The sequence below is a fragment of the Silene latifolia genome, chromosome X, assembly GCF_048544455.1.
Source record: "Silene latifolia isolate original U9 population chromosome X, ASM4854445v1, whole genome shotgun sequence".
Lineage (NCBI taxonomy): Eukaryota > Viridiplantae > Streptophyta > Magnoliopsida > Caryophyllales > Caryophyllaceae > Silene > Silene latifolia.
Window position 1 is genome coordinate 5968402 of NC_133537.1, and position 22369 is coordinate 5990770.

General features: G+C 36.9%; 2 protein-coding genes and 3 pseudogenes across 2 annotated transcripts; 4 read left to right on the forward strand and 1 right to left on the reverse strand.

Moving 5' to 3' along the window:
• The first annotated feature begins 5106 nt into the window (after positions 1 to 5106).
• Positions 5107 to 7369, forward strand: LOC141623391 (cytochrome P450 736A117-like). Its single transcript, XM_074439508.1, has 2 exons — positions 5107 to 6045; positions 6735 to 7369. The coding sequence occupies exons 1-2, from the start codon at positions 5107 to 5109 to the stop codon at positions 7344 to 7346; spliced, it is 1551 nt and encodes a 516-aa protein (XP_074295609.1). The 3' UTR covers positions 7347 to 7369.
• Positions 7370 to 9382: 2013 nt separating this feature from the next.
• Positions 9383 to 11313, forward strand: LOC141622533 (cytochrome P450 71A26-like; annotated as a pseudogene).
• A 1497-nt stretch (positions 11314 to 12810) lies between these two features.
• Positions 12811 to 14806, forward strand: LOC141622532 (cytochrome P450 71A26-like; annotated as a pseudogene).
• Positions 14807 to 15238: 432 nt separating this feature from the next.
• LOC141622536 (cytochrome P450 736A117-like) lies at positions 15239 to 17293 on the forward strand (annotated as a pseudogene).
• Positions 17294 to 17749: 456 nt separating this feature from the next.
• LOC141622535 (rhodanese-like domain-containing protein 11, chloroplastic) lies at positions 17750 to 21686 on the reverse strand. The gene is made up of 10 exons (XM_074438572.1): positions 21457 to 21686; positions 21225 to 21320; positions 20120 to 20227; positions 19776 to 19872; positions 19460 to 19499; positions 19285 to 19359; positions 18804 to 18891; positions 18638 to 18705; positions 18460 to 18532; positions 17750 to 18124 (listed from the first exon to the last, which is right to left on the reverse strand). The coding sequence occupies exons 1-10, from the start codon at positions 21604 to 21606 to the stop codon at positions 18062 to 18064; spliced, it is 858 nt and encodes a 285-aa protein (XP_074294673.1). The 5' UTR covers positions 21607 to 21686; the 3' UTR covers positions 17750 to 18061.
• Positions 21687 to 22369: the final 683 nt, after the last annotated feature.

Consider the following 22369-nt stretch of genomic DNA (forward strand, 5'->3'; position numbering starts at 1 on the left):
TCAAAGATCAGACTAGGGACATGATCAGTGGTCTCAAACAGGATTTCAGATTCCATAAAAGGATCAGAACCAGTTGCAGTAGTGTTTACGGATTCACTAATAACAGTTGAACTAGAATTAATATCAGCACGAGGAAGAGAAACGTGATCTGTTACCAAAGGAGCTGAACTACAAGACGCTTCATTCAATTCAGCACGGATTGCAAACTTATCAACCCTATCATCAGCTATTAAAGGTTTCTTACCTTTCTTAACTGAACCGAAAGGGTTAAAAGGATAAGTGACTCGATTCTCATTAACATTTAAAAATAAAAGATCAGCCACAGAATGGAGTTCTCGATTAACATCTTTGTTATGCGGGTCAAATTTCACAGCATGTTCAAAGTCATCAAGAGCCTTGTTAAGAAGATTCAGATGCTTAAAGGTCAGGCCTCTGCGATAAAGGGCCTTAACATTGCTCGGATCAAAAGATAAGACGAAAGTGCAGTAACAGCAAGCCCGACCATACTGGGAAAGCTTCAACTCGCAACCCGCTAAATTAAGGACAAGGGAGAGGGAGAGGGAAGTGGCTACGGGCTGGTCATGCACGGGTGGAAGGCCTAGGAAACATACAAGTTTAAGGGCTCGAGTGTAGTGACGAGCAGCTAAAAAGAAATTCCCTTCCCTGAAAAGGGAGTTCCCCCCGTCTTTCACCAAATGGATATTGGAGATGGAAGGTACCCCCAATTCCATAACAACCTTAGCAAGGTCATCATCATCAGCACCATTATCATCCACAACAAACAAATCACAAAGATTAAACAGAAGAAATTGATACTCCATCTAAGAAAGCAACAAAACCCCGGGTTATACCGCCAGCAAATATCAACAAGGAGAAGTTTGATTAAAACGCACAAGCAAAGAGTAAAACAGGGGAACTAGTATTAGATGATAAGACAGAGATCAAAGAAGGAAAAAAACAAGAAAAAACCTGTGATATAAATAAAAGCCTTGGAAAAATAAACAGGGATCAGCCTCAAGACGATCATCACCTCTCAGGCGGAGCGAACAAACAGACCTCTCTGGTGGAGCGAACAAACAAGACCGAGAGGCGGAGAAGCGGTGAGTCGGTGAGGCGGTTGGTTGATTTTTTTCTGAAAAAGATTGATTTTTTTCTGAAATTAGGAAAGGTAGAGAGAAGGGGGAGAAAATTCTCTCTCTACCTAACCCTCAGACGAGGTCCGGTATACTCACTTATACCCTTAGTCCATGTAAAATAACCGCTACAAAGCCTACAATGAAGCCTCATGTCAATATTAAAAGGGATAGCCGTCCTATAAAGATTAAACCCACTAAAATCAACAAATTAAGAATTCGAAAATTAAGGTTAAAGTTTTAGAAATTGATGCTTTCAAATAAAGTTTTAAACACAATAATCGAAATTAATTTTAAATTCTGCTACTAAATTGTAAAGACACAAAATTTAATTAACTAATTAATTAGGTTAATTAGATTAGAAAAAAGTCTTGAATAACATACATGTAAATAAGACTTCAGCTCGAAGAGAATGAGGGGGTGTTTGGTTGGCTCTTTTGGAATGGATTTGCTCTATTTCAATGTTTGGTTGGAGTCTTTTGGAATGGAGTTAGATACCCAATGGATTCTAACTCCATTCCAACCCTCTATAATCTCATATTACCCAACTTCTCCCTTGCTATCAAACTCAATTCCTCCCTTCTACAATTCTAAGATGAACCAAACAAGTTTATGAGGGAATGGATTTAGAACCCCATGTCCCCATATCATTATGGATTCATATTCCAATCCATTCCATTCTATGCTATTGAACCAAACGCCCTCTGAATTCCGCAAGTTAGAAGAAGAGAAACTGATCTACAGGTTCAAGAATGAATGTAGGTTATGAGGTAATTGCTTAGGTAACTCCGGTTAATGAAAAGAAAGAAAAAAAATAAATGAGGGGTAAAAGGGTCTGTTTAGGCCAAATTTAGGGTAAAGGAGAGATTTGGTAGTGTTTTTTAACCGAAACAAATAATGTGGTAGTAGATTTTACAGAAAAATTAAATTAGTAGTAGTTGGTAAAACCTAGTAGTTAAAAAACACTTAACTTATTATTCAGTATTTCAAATATAATATATAAAACTAATATTTTAATAATATTTTTAATTTATGTTTAATCCCTAATAAGTCGAACGAGCCGGTTAGGCTTTGACTCTAAAATAACGAGTGAGTCTTTATCCTGAAAAACGGGTCGTGTCAGTCGTCGGGTCGTGCTTTAGATTCTCATCCTCAACTCTCAAGTAAAAAAAATAAAAAATATTAACTAACCGATTGATTGGTTTTTGTGTTTCCCACTAATCGATTCGATTGGATTTTATGATTTCTAAATTGCGCTAACTCGTGGTGTTGCAATGATTTACGTATATACAAAGTATTCTTATCTGAGTTATCTCTATCTCCTTCCACATTGTGACAAAGACAAAAAGAGCACACACATCAATATCAATATATTGCACATAGCCCTTACTATTTAGTACACCCCGTGACAAGCGCAATCATATCAAAATAATGCGAGAAAAAGTGACCCGACTTAAAAATGACCTGATACGGTAAAATGATTGATTTTTGGTATAAAGACTTTTAAATTATGTTTAACCCAAAAAAACCCGATAACAAAATATTAGAAAATACACTTTAGATTCTCTCCATTTCCCCTCTCAATTTACTCTTAATTAATGGTGTCAATTATGTTCTTGGACGATGTAAGAGTCGATTATTTGATGAGGTGGAGAAAGAAAATAAAGGTAAATTTAAGATACGTCTAAAAGGGTGAATATATATAGATATGCGAAAGTAGCAATTGAGCCCATTACTCTGCCTAATCGTGAGATTAAACCCCCTTAAGTTTGGATTGTAGCAATTAGACCCCATAAGTTATGCAAAAGGTGAAATTAAGGCCTTACCAAAATCCAATGATGATAACCCAAGATGTGTGAGTTTAGTGGAATTCCAGGGTGACCTCAAAGCCTCCTAAGGATGAATTGCGAGGTCCTGGGTTCGATTCCCTAGATGAACACTTTCCTGGGGACCTGACGCCCGGAGAGGGAATAATCCCCGCGGGAATGAACTCACATGGTACAGGCGCCTAGCAGGGTGGGGTCCTGTATCCGGGGAGGATCCAACCTCCTCGTCACCAAAAAAAAAAAAAAACAAAATCCAATGATAAATTCAATATATCATATTCCATAAGTAAATTGATTACACTTTTTACAATATATACATAAAATCAAAATAAACGTTAATAGTGAAATCAAAATTTAAAATGAATTAGCATCAATTAGAGAAGATTTTAAATTATTTCATAAAAATAAAAATATTTATGATTTATTAAAGAACTAAATATTTTTCTTTAATTTGTTAACAATTCTTTACGAAATAAAAAATATATATATAAAGTTTTTAAATTTTTTTTTTTGTGAAAAGATGAGAAAAACAAAAAATATACGTGCTTAGTTTTTTTTGGTAATAGTGATATTTTAATAAAAAAAGTAAAATAAAACTAAAGTTTTTATTTTATTAGAATTTTAAAATATTCTTTGTTAAAAAAAAAAAGAATTTTGCACTTTTCTTTAAACAAAATATAACCTAAATGAGTTTTTGTGGTATGAGAAAATGAATTTCTCATGAGATTTTGGGTAAGGGGATTACTTTCACCTTTTACATAACTTATGGGGCATAATTGCTACAATCAAAACTTAAGGGTTTGATCTCACGATTAACTAAAGTAATGGGGCTAATTTATTACTTTTGCGTATATAGATAAATATTTGACACCCAAAATAATTTGTAATAATTCATTCATTCCATTTGGCGGTATACATTTTCTAAAACATGTGAGCAAATGAAAAATGTATACTCCCTTCGTATCGGTCAGTTGTTATCTATTTATTTCGGCACAAAAACCAAGGAAATGAGAAAAAGTAGAGAAAAATAATAATAAACAAAGATGTTCTCTCACATCTACACTTGCACACATCACACACCCACTTCTCCACTTGTGTAAAGTTATCAAAAGTGGAAATAGATAACAAATGAGTGATACACCAAAAAATGGAAATAGATAACAATTGACCGAGACGGAGAGAGTACAATAGTAGATTTGGCAAACTGGTCAATCGGGTTAAATTTATATCGGGCCAATTATGATCGATTTGTTTGGGTCTCTCATGTTCCGGGCCAGTTGATTCAGGTCGGGTTATTTCGGGTTTGTGTCGGTCAGTGATTAAGAGAGAAAAAAGTGGGTTATGGACAATTACTTATTTATACATTAGGCTTGATATTCGTTATTTTATTCTTAAGAGGCCTATATCAATAAAGTACTTGAAAGATTCAGGATGAAAGATTGTTCACCGAGTGTAGTACCAATTGTGAAAGATGACCGGTTCTGCTTGGATCAGTGATTCAGTGCCCCAGGAATGACATTGAAAAGGAACAAATGAAGAATATTCCATATGCTTCAGCTATTGGTAGCATTATGTATGCTAACATTGCATATGCGGTTGAAGTGTTAGGAAGATATCAGAGTAACCCAGGTCTTGATCACTGGAAGGCTGCAAAGAAAGTGTTGAAATACCTTCAAGGTACTAAGGATTACATGCTTATGTATAGACGGACTGAGAATCTTGAAGTAGTAGATTACTCCGACTACGCTGGTTGCATAGATTCACGTAAATCCACATCAGGATATGCGTCTAATTAAGTGTTTTCGAATTAGTCATTGTTGGACAAATTCGATTGATTTGTTATTAAGTCATTTTGGGTCGAGTGGTTTCGAGTCGGATTAGGTATGGGGCGACAAAACTCAGGTTGAGCCAGGTGATTCGGATTTCAGCTTACATAATTCAAGTCAATTTTGGGTCTCGGATCAGCCATTTTTTTTATGAGATGACTCGAGTCGGATTGATTTTGCCTGCTCAAAAAATAAGGAACAAAGGAAGTAAGTTCCAAAAACACTTACATTTCCCAAAAGTAGAAAGATTTGTAACTTTCTATATATGTAGCAGTCTCTTAAAAGCTTTTGACAATAATATAAGTGAAGCAAACTTGAAAAATGGCTACTCTTTTTGACCAACTCTTAGAAAAATTTGCATTCCATCCCATAGCTCTTCTTTCCTTCCTTAGCTTCCTAATCATACTCTACCCATGGCTATCCACCAAGAATCAATTACCCTCACCGCGAAAACTACCCATTATAGGCAACCTTCACCAGCTCGGTACCCTTCCTCATCGATCATTGAGGAAGTTATCGGAGAAATATGGAGACCTCATGTTGCTTCACTTAGGCAGTAAGCCTACCCTTGTCGTATCGTCCCCTAAGGCAGCTGCGGCAATTTTAAAAACCCATGACATTGTCTTCACAGACCGGCCTATATCGAAGGTCGCTTTGATTCTCTTCTACGATTGTATTGAACTCGCTTTTGGCAAGTACGGAGAGTATTGGAGGCAAGTCAGGAATCTATGCATGATGCATATGCTAGGCAGCAAGAAGGTTCGAACCTTAAGGAGAATCAGAGAAGAAGAAGTCTCCTTAATGGTCGAAAATATCAGGAAATCGACATTGATGAACCCTGGTGTGTCGGTGAATTTGAGAGACTATTTCACCACCTTGATAAACGATCTTGTGTCGAGGTCGGCCTTTGGAAGAAAGTATGAAGCAGAGGAAGGGTGTGGAAATCTTAAGGAGTTGTTGACGGATTTTGTAGGAGTACTTGGAAGCTTTAGTGTCGGAACTTATGTCCCTTGGTTAAGTTGGATCGATCATATGAGGGGTGTGTTCCGTAAAGCGACTGCAGTTGCGAAAGCATTTGACGTTTTTCTTGATAAGATAGTTCAGGAGCATATTGATCGACGACTAAATTCGCAAAGTCGGATTGATCAGGATAATGAGGCCTTCGAAGGAGACAGAGATCGCGACTTGGTAGATATTTTGCTTGATTATCACAAGACGTATCCATCATTTGGGAGAGTTAATGTGAAAGCTCTTCTTCTGGTAATTTCTTTTACTCCTTTACGTTGTTAGTCGATTTAAGACGTTGTAATCGCCATGATTTCGACATCAGTGGCCTCGGTCTAATCTTGAATTTTGTTCTATATATGTTGTTGATACCGCCTCAACATGTTGTCGAAGTAACCTTCAAAACTTTTGTAACTCGGTCATGAAACACTGTCACGGCCTAATCTGGATGGTTTTTGTTATAACAGAAGCAAGAAAGACAAATAAAGAACAATAAAGAAAGCAACGCACAGATTTACGTGGTTCACTAACTGTGTGTTAACTACGTCCACAGGGAAGTAGGGAGATAGTTTTATTGATATGTGAGAAGTTTTCAGATTACAGATTCAGACGGTATGATAAGCAGCTTAGAGAGTTTATATAATACTCTCTAAGACCTAATATAGAATGAATGACCTAATAAAGCCCAAGACAGACCCCCGCATAGTCGTTCGAAGCGGCGACTAACATAATCAAGGCACAAACCCAACAATTTTAATCACTATTAACGTTTCGACTAGAAATTTAGATGTCGTAAAATTCATCAGGATTCTCATCTAATGAAAGCTCGAGTAGAGTCATTAACTAGGGAAGTTGTAGTTTAATTGTTCATTCCTATGGACTAAATGTCGGAAACTCGATCATGGTTCAAGTTGTCACCGTTAATTAGTGTATTACCCGTACAGGACATACTTGTTGCAGGAGTGGAGACGACCGTCACGCTATTAGAATGGACAATGTCAGAGCTGATTCTGCATCCCGAAATCATGAAACGACTCCAAGACGAAGTGAGGGGATTTGTTAAAGACAAAACATTTATCGATGAGGCTGATCTACAGAACATGTCATACCTAAAATCCGTTATCAAAGAAGCACTAAGGCTACACCCTTCGGCTCCCCTTCTGCTACCTCGAGAATCATCTCAAGATGTCAAAGTCTATAACTATGACATTGCCGCAGGAACAGAGGTTATCATCAACGCGTGGGCTATACAAAGGCTCCCAAGCTTATGGGACCAACCAGAGGAGTTCCGACCAGAGAGGTTTCTGAACAGTACAATCGACGTGAAGGGAAATGACTTTGAATATATCCCGTTTGGAGCAGGCAGAAAAGCTTGCCCCGGGTTGTCATTTGGTATCGCTAATGCTGAGTTGGCATTGGCGAATCTTGTTGGCTTGTTCGAATGGAAGGTGCCTGATGAACTGCAAGGAGATTCTTTCATGGATGAAAATTTCGGATCAACAGTCTCGAGGCGATATCCCCTTACGGCCATCCCAACTCCTTATTCTAGCAATTAGGAGAAAGCATTTTATGTTGTCATGTTAGTTGTGCTATGACGGAATAAAGTAAAATAGTTTTCTAAGACGTCTTTTTCCTTGTTTTTTATGTAGCTAATCTCGTGTGAGTCCATTATATCATTTACGGAAAATGCACGCGGTGCTTTTGAACTTTGATGTTTTGCCCGAAATACCCAATTTTTTGATCCGGAAATCTTTAAGAGGCTATAACTCGTGTTTACAAGCTCGGAAAGTAACGATTTTTTTTTTCAAATTGATTATCTTTTCGAGACCTACGACTTGAAAAAAAAAATTGTCGTGTTTGGAATTCGTGACCAAGAGATATGGTCACTCAAAGTTTGTACGGTAAAAAAAACTTTGACGTACAAAAACTCCTAGCCACGGGATCCAAATACAACAATTTTTTTTTTCAAATCGTAGTTCTCGGAAAGATGATCGATTTGAAAAAAAAAATTATCACTTTCTGAATTCGTAGACACGAGCTATAGCCGCTTAAAGTTTTCCGGAACAAAAAATTGGGTATTTCGGGCAAAATTCGAAACTTCAAGGACACCGCGTGCATTTTCCCTATCATTTAACACGATTTTTATTACTATCGTCAAATGAAATGTATAATATGGAATCTAAGCGATGAAGAAAAGTTGTTTATCTACGACGATCGTGTTTGAATATTAAACTATTTTTTCCTAGCATTAATTCACTGCAAATCGAGACCCAATTTTCATCAATGAAAACCTACATGTATAAATCTTGCTTAAACAATTTCAGTCTAAAAAACATATCTAAATATTTTAATCTCCCATAAAGCTTCGAAAAATAATACCGTAATCCGTAATAAATAAATAAATAAAAAGATATTCTCTCGTGTACCCCTGAATTTTTTCGTTTTATAAGGTGTAACTCTCGTTTTTCACAAAAAAAACTTTGACCGACAATAATTATCTCGTCAAAGCTTTGAATTTGAAAAAAAATTCACCGTTTTTGAACTCGTAACCTGTAGTTATGATTGGTCAAAGTTTTTTTAACGAATAAACTTTGACCGACCATAATTCTCGACAACGAGTTGAGACGTCGGTGAATTCTTTTTAAACTGAAGACCTCTTAAAAGACGGTCAATTTGGAGAAAAAAAAAGGATTATCGTATTTTGAATTTGTAGTCAAGAGTTACTGACGGTCAAAATTTTTTTGCAAGAAAAAAGAGATATATCTTAGAAAATGAAAAAGTTGAGGAAAACCCGAGAGAATATAAAAATAATAATAATAATAATAATAATAATAATAATAATAATAATAGTGGCAAGAGTCACTCGTCAGAACCCATTATCAACTACTCCGACAAGATAACCAAATAATAACAAAGTATCTTTCTCACTGTTTTTGTACAGTAGCCTTCTACCTTCTTTAACCCATGTCCCTTGTGGCCTTGTGCTTATCAAACTTTTGGCCCGTTTCCGGTTTTAAATTAAAATATGAGTTTTTTTTTGTTAAAGGTTACCTTATATTTAGGGGTATTTGTAAAAAGACTACCTATATTAATTTTTTTTGTTTTCAACTACCTTTGTTTTCTTTATTTTTAGTGAATAACTAGCTATGCTAAGTAAGAGTATAGACAAATTGGGTTAGTTTTTCGACTTTAAACTATCTCACACGACTCTTTAATGTTTAAATCATGTCTAGATCAGATTTTTGGAAGTCGTGATGTACTTACGCTTAATTTTAATAGATGCTCATAGTTATTATTGAAATGTGAAAAACATAAATCTTGGTCAATTGAAGTTAAATTGTGGTTTTTATGCGGTTGATCATTGTTGTTTGATGTTAACAGAGTCATGTGAGATAGGATAATGTCACTAAATCGATCAAATCTCGTCATATCCTGAGCTTAGGTAGTTTTTGACAAAGTAAAGAGTAGTTTAAAACAAGAAAGGTTTTTTTTACAAATACCCATAAATATAAGGTAGTTTTTGACAAAAAAAATCCCAATTTAGTACGTATTCTAATGAATTCTTTACATATTTTATTTATTGGTTATCACGCTGAATTATTTACGTTTTCTTTTTTAGTATTTAGTTACGTCGTTACTTTGTTACATTACCAAAATCAAACTTGAAAAATGGCTACTGTTTTTGCTCATTTTTTAGAACATCTTCCTTTCTATCCTACAACACTTGTTTCCGTCCTCTGCTTCATAATCTTACTCTACCTATGGCCATCCACCAAGAATAATCGAATCCCCTCACCGCGAAAACTACCCATTATAGGCAACCTTTACCAGCTCGGTACCCTGCCTCATCGATCCTTGAGGTCGTTATCCGAGAAATATGGTGACCTCATGCTGCTTCACTTAGGCAGTAAGCCTACCCTTGTCGTATCGTCTGCTACTGCAGCTGAGGCAATTATGAAGACCCATGACATTATTTTCGCAAACCGGCCTAAATATCCAGTTGCTTCGATTTTATTCTATGATTGTATTGACCTTGCTTTTGGCAAGTATGGAGAGTACTGGAGGCAGGCGAAGAGTATCTGCGTTACGCATATGTTAAGCAACAAAAAGGTTCAGTCCTTCAGGAAAATCAGAGAAGAAGAAGTTTATCTACTGGTTGACCGGATCAGGAAATCGACAATGGTGAAGCCTGGTGTTTCGGTGAATTTGACTGAGGATTTTACAAGCTTGATAAATGATGTGGTGTCGAGGGCGGCCTTTGGAAGAAAGTATGACGGAGACGAAGGGTGTGGAAATCTTAAGGAGCTGTTAAATGACTTTGTTGGAGTACTTGGACGGTTTAGTGTCGGAACTTTCGTCCCTTGGTTGAATTGGATCGATCACATGACTGGTCTTTTGCGCAAAGCGTCTGCAGTCGCAAAAGCATTTGATGAGTTTCTTGATAAGATAGTTCAGGAGCATATAGATCGACTAAATTCGCAATGTCGGATTGGGGACGAGGACTTGGTAGACATTTTGCTCGATTTTCAGAGGACTAATCCATCCCTTGGAAGAGATAATGTGAAAGCTATTCTTCTGGTAAATTTCATTCTTCACTATTTATGCACTGAATTACATTTTCGTTCACAATTACGAGATTTATAATTGAGTCGGAACAAAAGCTACTGATTAGTCTACCTAATTACGAGATTTATACTCCCTCCGTCCCATTCATTTGTTTCAACTTTTTTATTCTTTGTGAGGGGTATTTTAATCAAAGGTAAACAAATGATTGGGACGGAGGGAGTAATTGACTCATTGCTCGTATTGTCGACTAACTAGCGTATTACCTATGCAGAACATGCTTGTTGGAGGGGTAGAGCCAACTGCAACACTGCTAGAATGGACAATGTCGGAGCTGCTTATGCACCCGCGAATCATGAAACAACTGCAAGACGAAGTGAGGGGATTTATCAAAAGGCAAAACAATCATTGACGAGGATGATGTAAAGAACATGACATACCTAAAAGCCGTAATCAAGGAGGCATTAAGACTACATCCTCCAGCTCCCCTTTTGCTATTTCGAGAAGCGTCTAAAGATGTCAAAGTTCGTAACTATGACATTACAGCAGGGACACATGTTATCATCAACGCGTGGGCCATACAGAGGCACGCGGATTCCTGGGATGAACCAGAGGAGTTCCGGCCAGAGAGGTTTCTGAACACTACAATAGCAGACATGAAGGGAAATGACTTTGAGTTTATTCCGTTTGGAGCAGGAAGACGAGGTTGCCCAGGTATGTCGTTTGCGACTACGCCGACTGAGCTAGCATTGGCGAATCTTATTGGCAAGTTCGAATGGGAGGTTCCTAGTGAGATGCAAGGGGATTCTTTCATGGCTGAAACATTTGGGACAGCGGTCTACAGGCGAGATCCTCTTATGGCCATTCCGACTCCTTATTTTAGCAATTAGTATCAAGTTATTGATTTTAAGTTGTTTTTTACGGTACTTGCCCTCCTCCCACTTCCATTTTGTGAGAGGGTCACTATCCGTCTACAGCTTTAGACGGATAATGACCGTCTACAATGAGATGGATTGTATTAACTTGGACATTGAGCTCAAATACATGTACTACCAGCTGTCCTAGAGAATCATAAGATGCTTTTACATATATTTGTCACTAGACTACACTAAAAATACTTACAAATATACTATGATACTCCACATGCTATGATTATAATATAAACGGTTTTTTCTAACGTCTGACATATATAACGATACACATTAGGAGCCTAAGTTAAGAAATATAAGCATCAACACATTCATATCATATTTACTTAAAATTGTTTTAATTCTTTCTTTAGTTAGGCTCCTAATGTGTACCCTGATGACACGTGTTAGAAAAACCGTATTATAAATAGGCTAAAGTATACTTATACCAAGGATTTGGAGGGTGACTATCGTATGGGTAGGAGATACGGTAGGATTCACAACAGCTACTAACTACTGCTGGCATGAGCCCACGCATTACCTGCTTCTGCAGCTTTTTACATCCTTAAACCATGTGCTTATAAACTTTTGGCACGTTTCTTAATTATAATATATTACCTTCGTTGTTTATTTACCTATTTATCACAAAATCTCATAATGTCACCACTTTCAAGTTATTTGACCCGTCTTTAGCTAAATCCGTCTATAGCAAAACTAGCTGCCTATTTATATTGGGAATATTTTTGAAAGTTAATTTGATCATTTACATAGTCTATTGTCTATTTGTCACTTAATAACATCACCCACAAATGATCCCCTCCTATCTTCTTAGTCTTTGTGCCAAAACCAAAGATAAACAAATGACTTGGGCGGAAAGAGTAACCAATTTCATACTCACTCCGTTTAATTCCATATACTCCGTATTTGAATATTTGTGTTGATTAATATACGAGTATATCATTAATATATGAGTATATACTACATGTATATTACTGAAATATATATGAAATTGAAGTGAATGAAAGGAGTATTAAATTTCTCGCAACACAATTTAATATAACAGTTGTTTCTTTATATAAAACTCGTTGATTGTTTGTGTTTTAAATTTTTACTTTTTCTTGATTATATTTCAAATGTACTTTATTTATTTATGTGAATTCCATGCATTTTTAAATGGCACAAATTTTAAGAAGAAAAATAATACGTTAGGTTATGAACAACCGATTGTAATACTGTTTAGAACATGACAACCTAATTTCATGGACAACCGATTGTAATACTGTAGGATTTTTGCTGTAATATCGTTGATGATAATAAGTACTCGTAATTTAGCAGATGAAATGAGCAACCACTACGACTCAGCTAATTAAATATTTGAAGTCCATAACGAACTAATTATTTATATGTAGACAGCTCGAAAGGGGTCGAGATTCAGATTAGATCTTAATTTCATAAAAAAAAAAATTAAAAAACATAGAAGCAACATTGGTAGGTTTCTATAAAATGTAGCAGTGTTTTTAGAACTTTTGACAGTGTAAGAGAAGCAAACCTGAAAAATGGCTACTGTTTTTGTTCAACTCTTCGAAAAACTTCCATTCCATCCCATAGCCATTATTCTTCCCTTCCTTTGCTTCATAATCATACTCTACAAACTGCTATATACCAAGAACCAATTACCGTCGCCACGAAAACTACCCATTATAGGCAACCTTCACCAGTTGGGTGCACTGCCTCATAGATCACTTGGGTCGTTATCGAAGAAATATGGAGACCTGATGCTACTTCACTTAGGCAGCAAGCCTACACTTGTTGTGTCATCTGCTTATGCAGCTGAAGCAATCATGAAAACCCATGACATTGTCTTCGTAAACAGGCCTGAATCTCGGGTCTCTTCCATTCTCTTCTATGATGGTATGGATATTGCTTTCGGCAAGTATAGAGAGTATTGGAGGCAGATCAAGAGTTTATGTGTGACGCATATGTTAAGCAACAAAAAGGTTCAGTCTTTCAGGAAAGTCAGAGAAGAAGAAGTCTCTCTAATCGTCGAACGCATCAGGAAAACAGCGCCATTTGTGCCAGTGAATTTGACAGACTTTTGCAAGCTTAGCGAATAATGTGGTGTCTAGGGCAGCCTTTGGAAGGAAATATAATGGGGAGGAAGGGTGTGGAAACATTAAAAAGTTAATGAATGATTTTGTTGCAGCACTTGGAACCTTTAGTGTCGGAAGGTTCATCCCTTGGTTGAGTTGGATCGATCAGGCGACTGGTTTGGTGGGTAAGGCCACTAGAGTTGCAAAAGCGATTGATGAATTTCTTGACAAGATAGTTCAGGAGCATATTGATCGACGAAATATACAAAGTCAGATTGGGGATGAGGGCACTATAGAGGACGAAGTTCAGGACCTGGTAGACGTTGTGCTCGATTTTCAGAGGACTAATCCATCCCTTACGAGGGTTGATGTGAAAGCTATTCTTATAGTAAGTTTCCTTTTTTTTCACTATTTCGAATTATTTTATAGTAAGATATTGCCTTCATATCAATTTATTCTTGAATTTCATTCTTGATTCAGGAACTCGATTCCATATACTGTTCATCTAAGATGCTTTAGATAAGTTTTTTATACTATCATTCTATATAACATTCCAGTAGAAATTTAGCTGTAGTAGAATGATCAGGAACTTACCCAATGAAGCTTTACAGCCATCAACTACAGTAGCTTCTGATTTTCGCCCGTTACTTCAGCTTGTAGAGTTACAGTTCAATAAAGTCTGAAGTAGGAACAAAAAGTTACCGATTAGTTTGTCAAACTACCAGATTTTATATTTGTCATAAAGAATAAAAACTGTGGCATATTACCTATACAGGACATGCTCGTTGGAGGAATCGAGCCAACTGCGACACTAATAGAATGGACAATGTCGGAGCTGCTTAAGCATCCCCAGATCATGAAACAACTGCAAGACGAAGTGAGGGGATATGTCAAAGGCAAATCAATTATTGACGAGGATGATCTAAAGAACATGACATACCTAAAAGCCGTAATCAAGGAGGCAGCAAGGCTACATCCTTCAGCCCCCCTTTTGCTATTTCGAGAAGCGTCTAAAGATGTTAGAGTCCACAAATATGACATTGCTGCAGGGACACAAGTTATCATCAACGCGTGGGCCATACAGAGGCAACCGGCTTCATGGGACAAACCAGAGGAGTTCCGGCCAGAGAGGTTTCTGAACAGTACAATAGACATGAAGGGAAATAACTTTGAGCTTATTCCTTTTGGAGCAGGAAGACGAGGTTGTCCAGGTATGGCATTTGCGAGTATGCAAACTGAGCTAATCTTGGCAAATCTTGCTGGCATGTTCGATTGGGAGGTACCTAGTGAGATGCAAGGAGATTCTTTCATGGCTGAAACTTTTGGGACAGCAGTCTACAGACAAAATCCTCTTATGGCCATTCCGACTCCTTATTTTAGCAATTAGGAGAAAAAAAAAATTATGCAAGTGTTTTTCATACCTAAAAGATTGCCTTATGTTTGATTGTTTTTTATGTCATGTTGTTTTACGAGTGTATCTCTTCATTTTCAATAGCATTTTCAACGAAGTCAAGGCCTCACTAATAAAACAATTTCATTATATTGTTTATGCATTTTAGTCGATGCTTATCACTATATTGCACAGAGTCATATGTGAAGTTTACATAGTTATGTTCCTTTGCCGTATGACGCTAAAATGTTACCGTAAAATACGAGTTTTATAAACAAGAAAAACTATATGAAATACTTTAAAATAATGACTATTTAAAAAATCCATGGACCATGACATATATAATATTTAATGTGAATGGTGACAAACTAGCAATAACAGGCACTAAGCATTTTTTAATAGTTCTTGGATAATCAAAGCAGACATTCAAGACTTTTGTATGCTCGAAAGGAGGAACAAAGATCATCAAAGCAAACTCTTATCTCCAAACAAAAATGATGTTACCTGGTTTTGAGCAGCTGAGATTACTCTGTTTGCAACCCTTAACCGTTCTTCCGTTGATCATCTTCATATATTTCCTGTACAAATGGGTTTTTTATACCAAATCTGGTTCCAACAAAAACTTGCCTCCATCCCCATCAAAGCTCCCGATTTTAGGCAACCTCCATCAACTTGGGACGTCCTCTCATCGCGCACTCAGATCCCTCTCTGAAAGATATGGTGAGCTCATGATGGTTCATCTCGGGCAAAGACCGATTCTTGTTGTTTCATCTGCAAAAGCCGCTAGTGAGATCATGAAGACACATGATGCTAAATTTTCAAGCAGAGCAGCAAATAAAACAGCCAAAAAGCTTCTCTATAACTGTAGGAATGTGGCAACGGCACCATATGGTGAATATTGGAGGCAAATGAAGAGTATTTGAGTTCTTCAGCTCTTGAATACCAAAAGGGTTTTATCGTTTCGTAGTGTAAGAGAAGAAGAGATGGTACTTCTAATGGAGCAAATTGAAAAATCATCATCAACACCAGTAAATTTCAGTGATATGGTTATGACTTTAACTTGTAACGTCATATGTAGGGTCGCATCCGGAAGGAAATACAGCGAAAGAGAAGGCGGTGCTGAGTTTAGGAAGCTTTTAAAGGAGTTTGAGGAGATGTTAGGCATGTTTAGAGTTGGGGATTGTATTCCTTTCTTAAGTTGGACTGATAAACTGGATGGGTGGGATGCTAAGCTTGATAAGGTTGCTAAAGAATATGATGAGTTTCTTGAAGGGGTCCTTAAAGAGCACGAGGACGGTCGTAATAGCGGGAAATGTAAGAAAATAAAGGATTTAGTAGATGTTCTACTTGATGTCCAAGAAGATGAGACGATTGGCTTTCCTGTTGAAAGAGACAGCATCAAAGCTATCATACTGGTAAGATTTCATCCCTCTACTGCATCTTTTCCATCGGTTTCCCCCGGCCCCTACCTTTTACCCGTACCGAATGACCGACCCGAAAAATCTGATCCGAGAAATCTAAATAGACCAAAACAAATAACTCAAAACACTCCAATCAGGCCTCAAATGGGCCGTATTTTGCTAGACCCGATGTTGGCCTGATCTAAAATTATTAACCTGAATCAGTCCCGCGTAAAAATAACCCGGTCCAGAATGACCTGAGTCAACCCCAAATGATGCATCTTCTTCCGTACATTTTACTCTGCATTTAAGCTCTTGGCCAAGATTATGCATCATACTCCAAATATCTGAATTAGGATCTTAGATGCATCAATTAAAATAACCACCAAAAGAAATCTTAGATGCATGAGAAGTAACAAGCTTGAGTTTGCAATTTATGCAAATACATGTTCATGCCAATTTAGTAGCGAAACGTGCATCTTATACTCAAAAGCTAGAAATAGAATATGCATATCTTATTATTGATTCATGCAGGACGTATTTTCTGCTGGAACTGATACAACTTATGCAGTCCTGGAATGGGCTATGACTGAGTTGTTAAGACATAAAATGGTGATGGAAGAATTGAAGAACGAGGTGAGAGAAATTACCGGAGCAAAGTCATATGTAATTGAAGACGATCTTGAGCAGATGAAGTACTTGAAAGCAGTAATCAAGGAGACACTTCGGCTGCATCCTCCTATTCCTTTGTTGGTACCCCGATTGTCTACACAAGATGCCAAAATTAACGGCTATGATATTCCATCGGGAACTTTAGTTATTATCAATGCATGGGCAATCCATAGAAATTTTGCCTCCTGGGATGACCCTGAGAAATTTTTTCCAGGCAGGTTTTTGAATTCTTCAATAGACTACAAGGGGCAGGACTCTGAGTTAATTCCATTCGGAGCAGGTAGAAGAATATGCCCTGGAAGAACATTTGCCGTTGCAAATATTGAGCTAGTGTTAGCAAACCTCATCCATAATTTCGATTGGACATTGCCTGGTGGAGCAGAAGGTGAGTCTTTAGACACCAATGAGTGCAGTGGACTTACCGTGCATAGGAAGACTCCTCTTGTTGCTGTCGCAACTCCAGTAAATCCCGGTAAATGAATGTCAGCGACTGTTTGTACGGTTGCATGTATTATAAACCTGTAGTATCAATATCAATTAGCAAATAACATTTCCTTTATCTAAATATACTTCTCTGTCTGATGTTAGTCCCTTATTGGAGCAGATTAATATTAACTGGTCTGCTGCCTGTAACCCCCTGTAACAGTACTCATACCACGCTTGCCATAGACCAATAGGAGCTTAAGAGTCCTAAAAATATTAAAAAGCATACGCTTACTACTGTTACTTATCTGCAGCCTTAGCTGGGAGCTTCCCCCGCATGCTGAAATAGACAACTTGGATTTAACTGCAGCTTCAAGTATAACAATGCATAAGACATACCATTCCGTGCCTTGTATCATCATGGTTCAAACAGTTGAATGCTCATAACACCACGTCCATGACCAAAAACCTCCACATCATATACACATACATTTTGTGGCCATAGCTTAGGAATTCATGAAAAGGATAAAAAGATCAATCATTGCATTATAAGCAAGCAATAACTCATACAATGACGGTTCATTACATCAGTCTCTATACTCCAATATACTTATATGAGTTAATATCATATAGTTCTTGTTTCATATCCTACATCTAGCTACAAAATTCAGGTCACCATATGATACATGGTTACATACAAATATCTGGAGTATGTGAATGGCATGAAAATGCTTAGATTTTGAAAGATATAAATGAAACCAGAATTTTGCGACCGCTTCCAATTGGCCAACGAGTGATTCCAACAGCACGGACATCACAAGGACTTTATTTCTTGAGGACTTGCTGAACAGCAAGAAACAAAGCATCTGCAGCAAAAATCAATCCGATCTGCAACAGGAGAGAGCAGGAAAGAGAGATATGCTTCATTTTATAAGATAGGAAAAAGTAGACAATGGCCTCAAATCCTCGACCACGAACTGAAAACTTATACTCCCTCTATCTCATCGTGTTCCTTACATTTGCTTTTTTTTTCCATGAGAGGTTTTTTGAGCAAACGTAAAGAACCTTATGAAACAGATGAGGCATGAAAAAGTCTTGTGAGACCACCAATCCAATAACTTAATGACTAGATGATGAACACACAAGGATTTGGACAGGTCTTACAAGTGAAACCTTCTCATACAAGACACGCTATCATTCAAATAACTTGCTTGTGCACGTACCAGACGTGCAGAGAAGACTAATCGATATTGCCATCCTTCTTTAGCAGCAGCAGCTCTTTGCTGGTCAGTCCAACTACAAAAAGATATGAAATGGAAATTGAAAAAAAAAAAAAGAAAAAAAAAATTCTTCTCTGAACACAAATACGATGGCAGCGTATAGTTTAGATAAAATAGTTACCCGAGAAACTCCGAAAGGCCTCCAATTCCAGCAAACTTAAAGGGCTGAGGGCCTTCTCTCTCGAAATCCTAAAAGTTTGGAGAACATACCATTAGTCAGGCTCCTTATAACGTAAAATGGGACAAGAAAGTATAAACATTTGTCACTTTTGTACCAAAACAAGTACCTTTTCGTCAGCAGCTTCTAGCCCTCCTTGAACCCAGAAAACATTTTCATAGCCAGCATTACAAAGTAGCTCACAAGCAGCCAATGATCTGACACAAGCGTCTTCAATGGTGTGAAGGTATAGAAAAGGGAAAAGGCTCATAATTTGAAATTTTTGACATATTTGTATGATTTCTGGGGATTTACATCAATGTTTCATCTAGTAGCTTATGCATCTTTAGAATATAGCGGATCTAATTAACATATTTATGAGTAACTATAGCACAATTTAGTTTTTTTTACAAAAGAGGCCTTGTTAATTGAAAAACTGATATTTGGTATACCGCCAAACGCCCAAACCTTCAAATCACAGAATACTGAATAGTCATGGAGACATAGACCGTACAGACTGGAGAGAGTTCAAGACGTCGATAACTCAGATTACAACATACTACTCAATGCAGAGAGGTATTTCCACTAAAAACATTAGATACTAGCTATACCTTAAACCCTTCTGGCATGCCACGATAAGGTCTGTATCTTTTGGGAATTTCTCCTGAACCTTGGATATGAACTGGCTAAAAAGACAAACGAAAGCAGAAAATTATGCTCGTGTTCCCTTTACAATAAGGAAACAGGATATTATGTAAATTTGATGGGGCATGGCTAGAAATGTACTTATTATAGGAGAGAGTAGGTACACCGCTCCACCACCCTCCTACACAAAACACAAAAAGATGCTGAAGGAAAAGATAGCCTGTCTAAAACTCTGAATACTTGAAAAACGTGTCTTTTCTTAGAGCAAACTACGAGTCACTCAAAGAAAGAACAAACGAACATACAAATTAATATATTTTTTTATCAGGTTTCTACCAAAACTTGCTGCAGTAGCATATTGCATTCAGAAAGTTTCCAAGTGTGTGGTTAAATTATTTAACATGCTAACTTGGTTGTATGTCTAGCAATGAAAAAGAAGAACTGCACTGAAAAGTACCCATCATGAAATTTGAGGCCTTTTTCGAGAGACTCCCAACATCAAGGCCGTTATCAACATCAAAAATTGGTATCCAGTCTGAACCCTTCACCCATGCCTACAAAATTGAAATAGACATGGTTAATGACAGTTATAGTAACAAAGGAGGAGGATTGAGGTTTCACCACCAAAGGCATGTCGTCAAATTAATGTGAAAGCTGAAAAACCTAGCTATCCTAAGAAAGTTAATGTTTATTTTGTAATTAAAAAAAAAAAAGGATAAAATTGCAACAAGAAATAAAGACTACAAAGAATTTAAGTTATTTCCATGACAAGAAGTTGTTAATCACTTCAGACAAAATTACCTTAGTGCGCTCTGATTCAGGACGAACATCAAGCAGAGTCTTTGAAGACAGTTGGATAGCATACCCAGCCTCCCTTGGCGTCAAGGCTTTAACTTTTCCAGATCTTACCTGTAGAAAAGAGTATTAAAGGCCGAGGGGCAAAATAAAGTTCTCACCCCCAAGCCTCAGAGGAGTCACAGCTACAAGCTTCATACTAGCTTCCACAATCAGACTATCACATATCAACGAAAGTTCAATTTTCATGCAAAGTAACCATCAGATCGTCTCTATGACAGTAATCAGTATACACATTCAACATTGAATCTTCTACGAGACAGTCTCACACGTGAGACCATCAACTAGTATCATGCATTCCACATTTCCACATTAATTATATGCATAATTGGTTGATCTCACATGTAACTCCGTCTAAAATGAGTTTTCTTAGGCATTCTAATAGAATAGTGATATGCTACTAATACAATCAGTTTTACAGAATTCACTCATTCACTAACTCCCCTAATACATCCTGCACATCTAAGCTTAGAATATCTCAATCCCAAATCGGTTTCCCATTTCAGAGCGGGGTGCAAATTATGTGACACTGAGTTACTAAATACAATGCAATAGCCAAATAAACAACATTTGAAACCGAACATCTTATTAAGCTAAAGAACACTAACAAATTCAATTTCAAAACTATCGTTCTTTTCCAATTTTACTCCCTCCAATTCAACCGTTTCTTTACATTTCATTTTTCCTTTTCGATATGTTCAACAGATTATTACGTTTCCTTTTTTGGGTCTAAATGTATGATTAGCACAACATAAATACTCTTTAAAATTCGCATGCATCTGATGGCCTAAAAATCCGTACTAAAAGCAAATGTAAAGAATATGATTGAATGATGAATGGGAAAGTACAAAATCACTTCAAACCAAAATTGAACACCCACTTGTATCATACTACACCATCAAAAAAAAATGGAGCTTCAACACAACATTAAAACATTACACTATACAAGGGCTCCCACAAGTTATGCAATAAGTAGGGTCGAATGTACGCAGTTTTACCCGGTATTAACAACAAAACTTTACTATAATGATAAAATAAACGGAATAATTACCAAAGCCTCCCATCTTTTTCTTGCAGCGGCCATGTCCTTCATTTGCTTAAGTTCATACTCTTCTCCTACAACTTGCATTCTAACTACTCTCCAATTCTACAACAAAAGCACCCAAACAACCAAAAACAAACAAATACCCAATTCATAAAATTCATCAAAATTGCTAAAAACATGCAAAATTAAGAAAAAGATAGAATTTTTAAGCAGAAAAATTGAAATTTTATGAAGATACCTGAGTTTTACGAAGTGGGTTAAATTGGGTATTGAAGGAATCAGGTAATTTGAAGGTGTATGCAATTGGGGAATTAAGTGAAATGCATTTTGAGTAATTTGAAGGTGAAATTGTGGGTTTGGGGAAAATTGACAGTCCGATGGCCTCCATTGTTAGCAAGCTTTCTTTGCTGAGAATTATCCACTTCCGGTTCTAATTTGTTTATCTTGTTAAGAAACTGAAAAAAGTTATCACTTTGGACTCCGGGTCGAATGATTGAGATAGGTACGGACAAATTCAACCGAGCAACTTTGGCGGGCTCTAATACCATGTTAAAGTGTTTGGTCAAGCTTTTTAAGTGCTTTTCTAATTATAAAAGTAGAAGCAGGGTCAAACACTATAATTTAGGGAGATAAAAAACTACTTTTGAAAAGTCAAAAGTTAATAAAAAGTTACTAGAAACAGACGCATCAAATTGATGCTTCTGCTTCTACTTCTCCCAAAAACTCTTAGGATTATGAAAAAAAAAAAAAAAACTAAAAAGCAGTAGTAGGCCAAACACATCAATTTGTTAAGAAACTACTTTTACAAAAGTTAGGTCAAACAACCACAACTTTTTCAAAAATTAGTTTATGAAGAAACTCATTCTACAAAGTAAAAGCTATTTCACATAAATTAGACCAAACAGCACCTAAATTTAACAACGGGTCTGGGTCGCACCCGAACGGAGGAGAGAGAGTCCGCTTCGTAAGGTTAAGGAGGTTTCAGGTTTCACTCTAAAACCAATTGGCAATAGAGGGAGTAGTCTCTTGTCTTATAAAGTAAGTGGTAATTCTTCTCCTTTTTATCCATGTGGGACTACCCTCATATGTGGAACTTTGGGTTTCTTCAGATACACCGCTCCATCTCCATCATTTGTTTACGTTTGAAAATT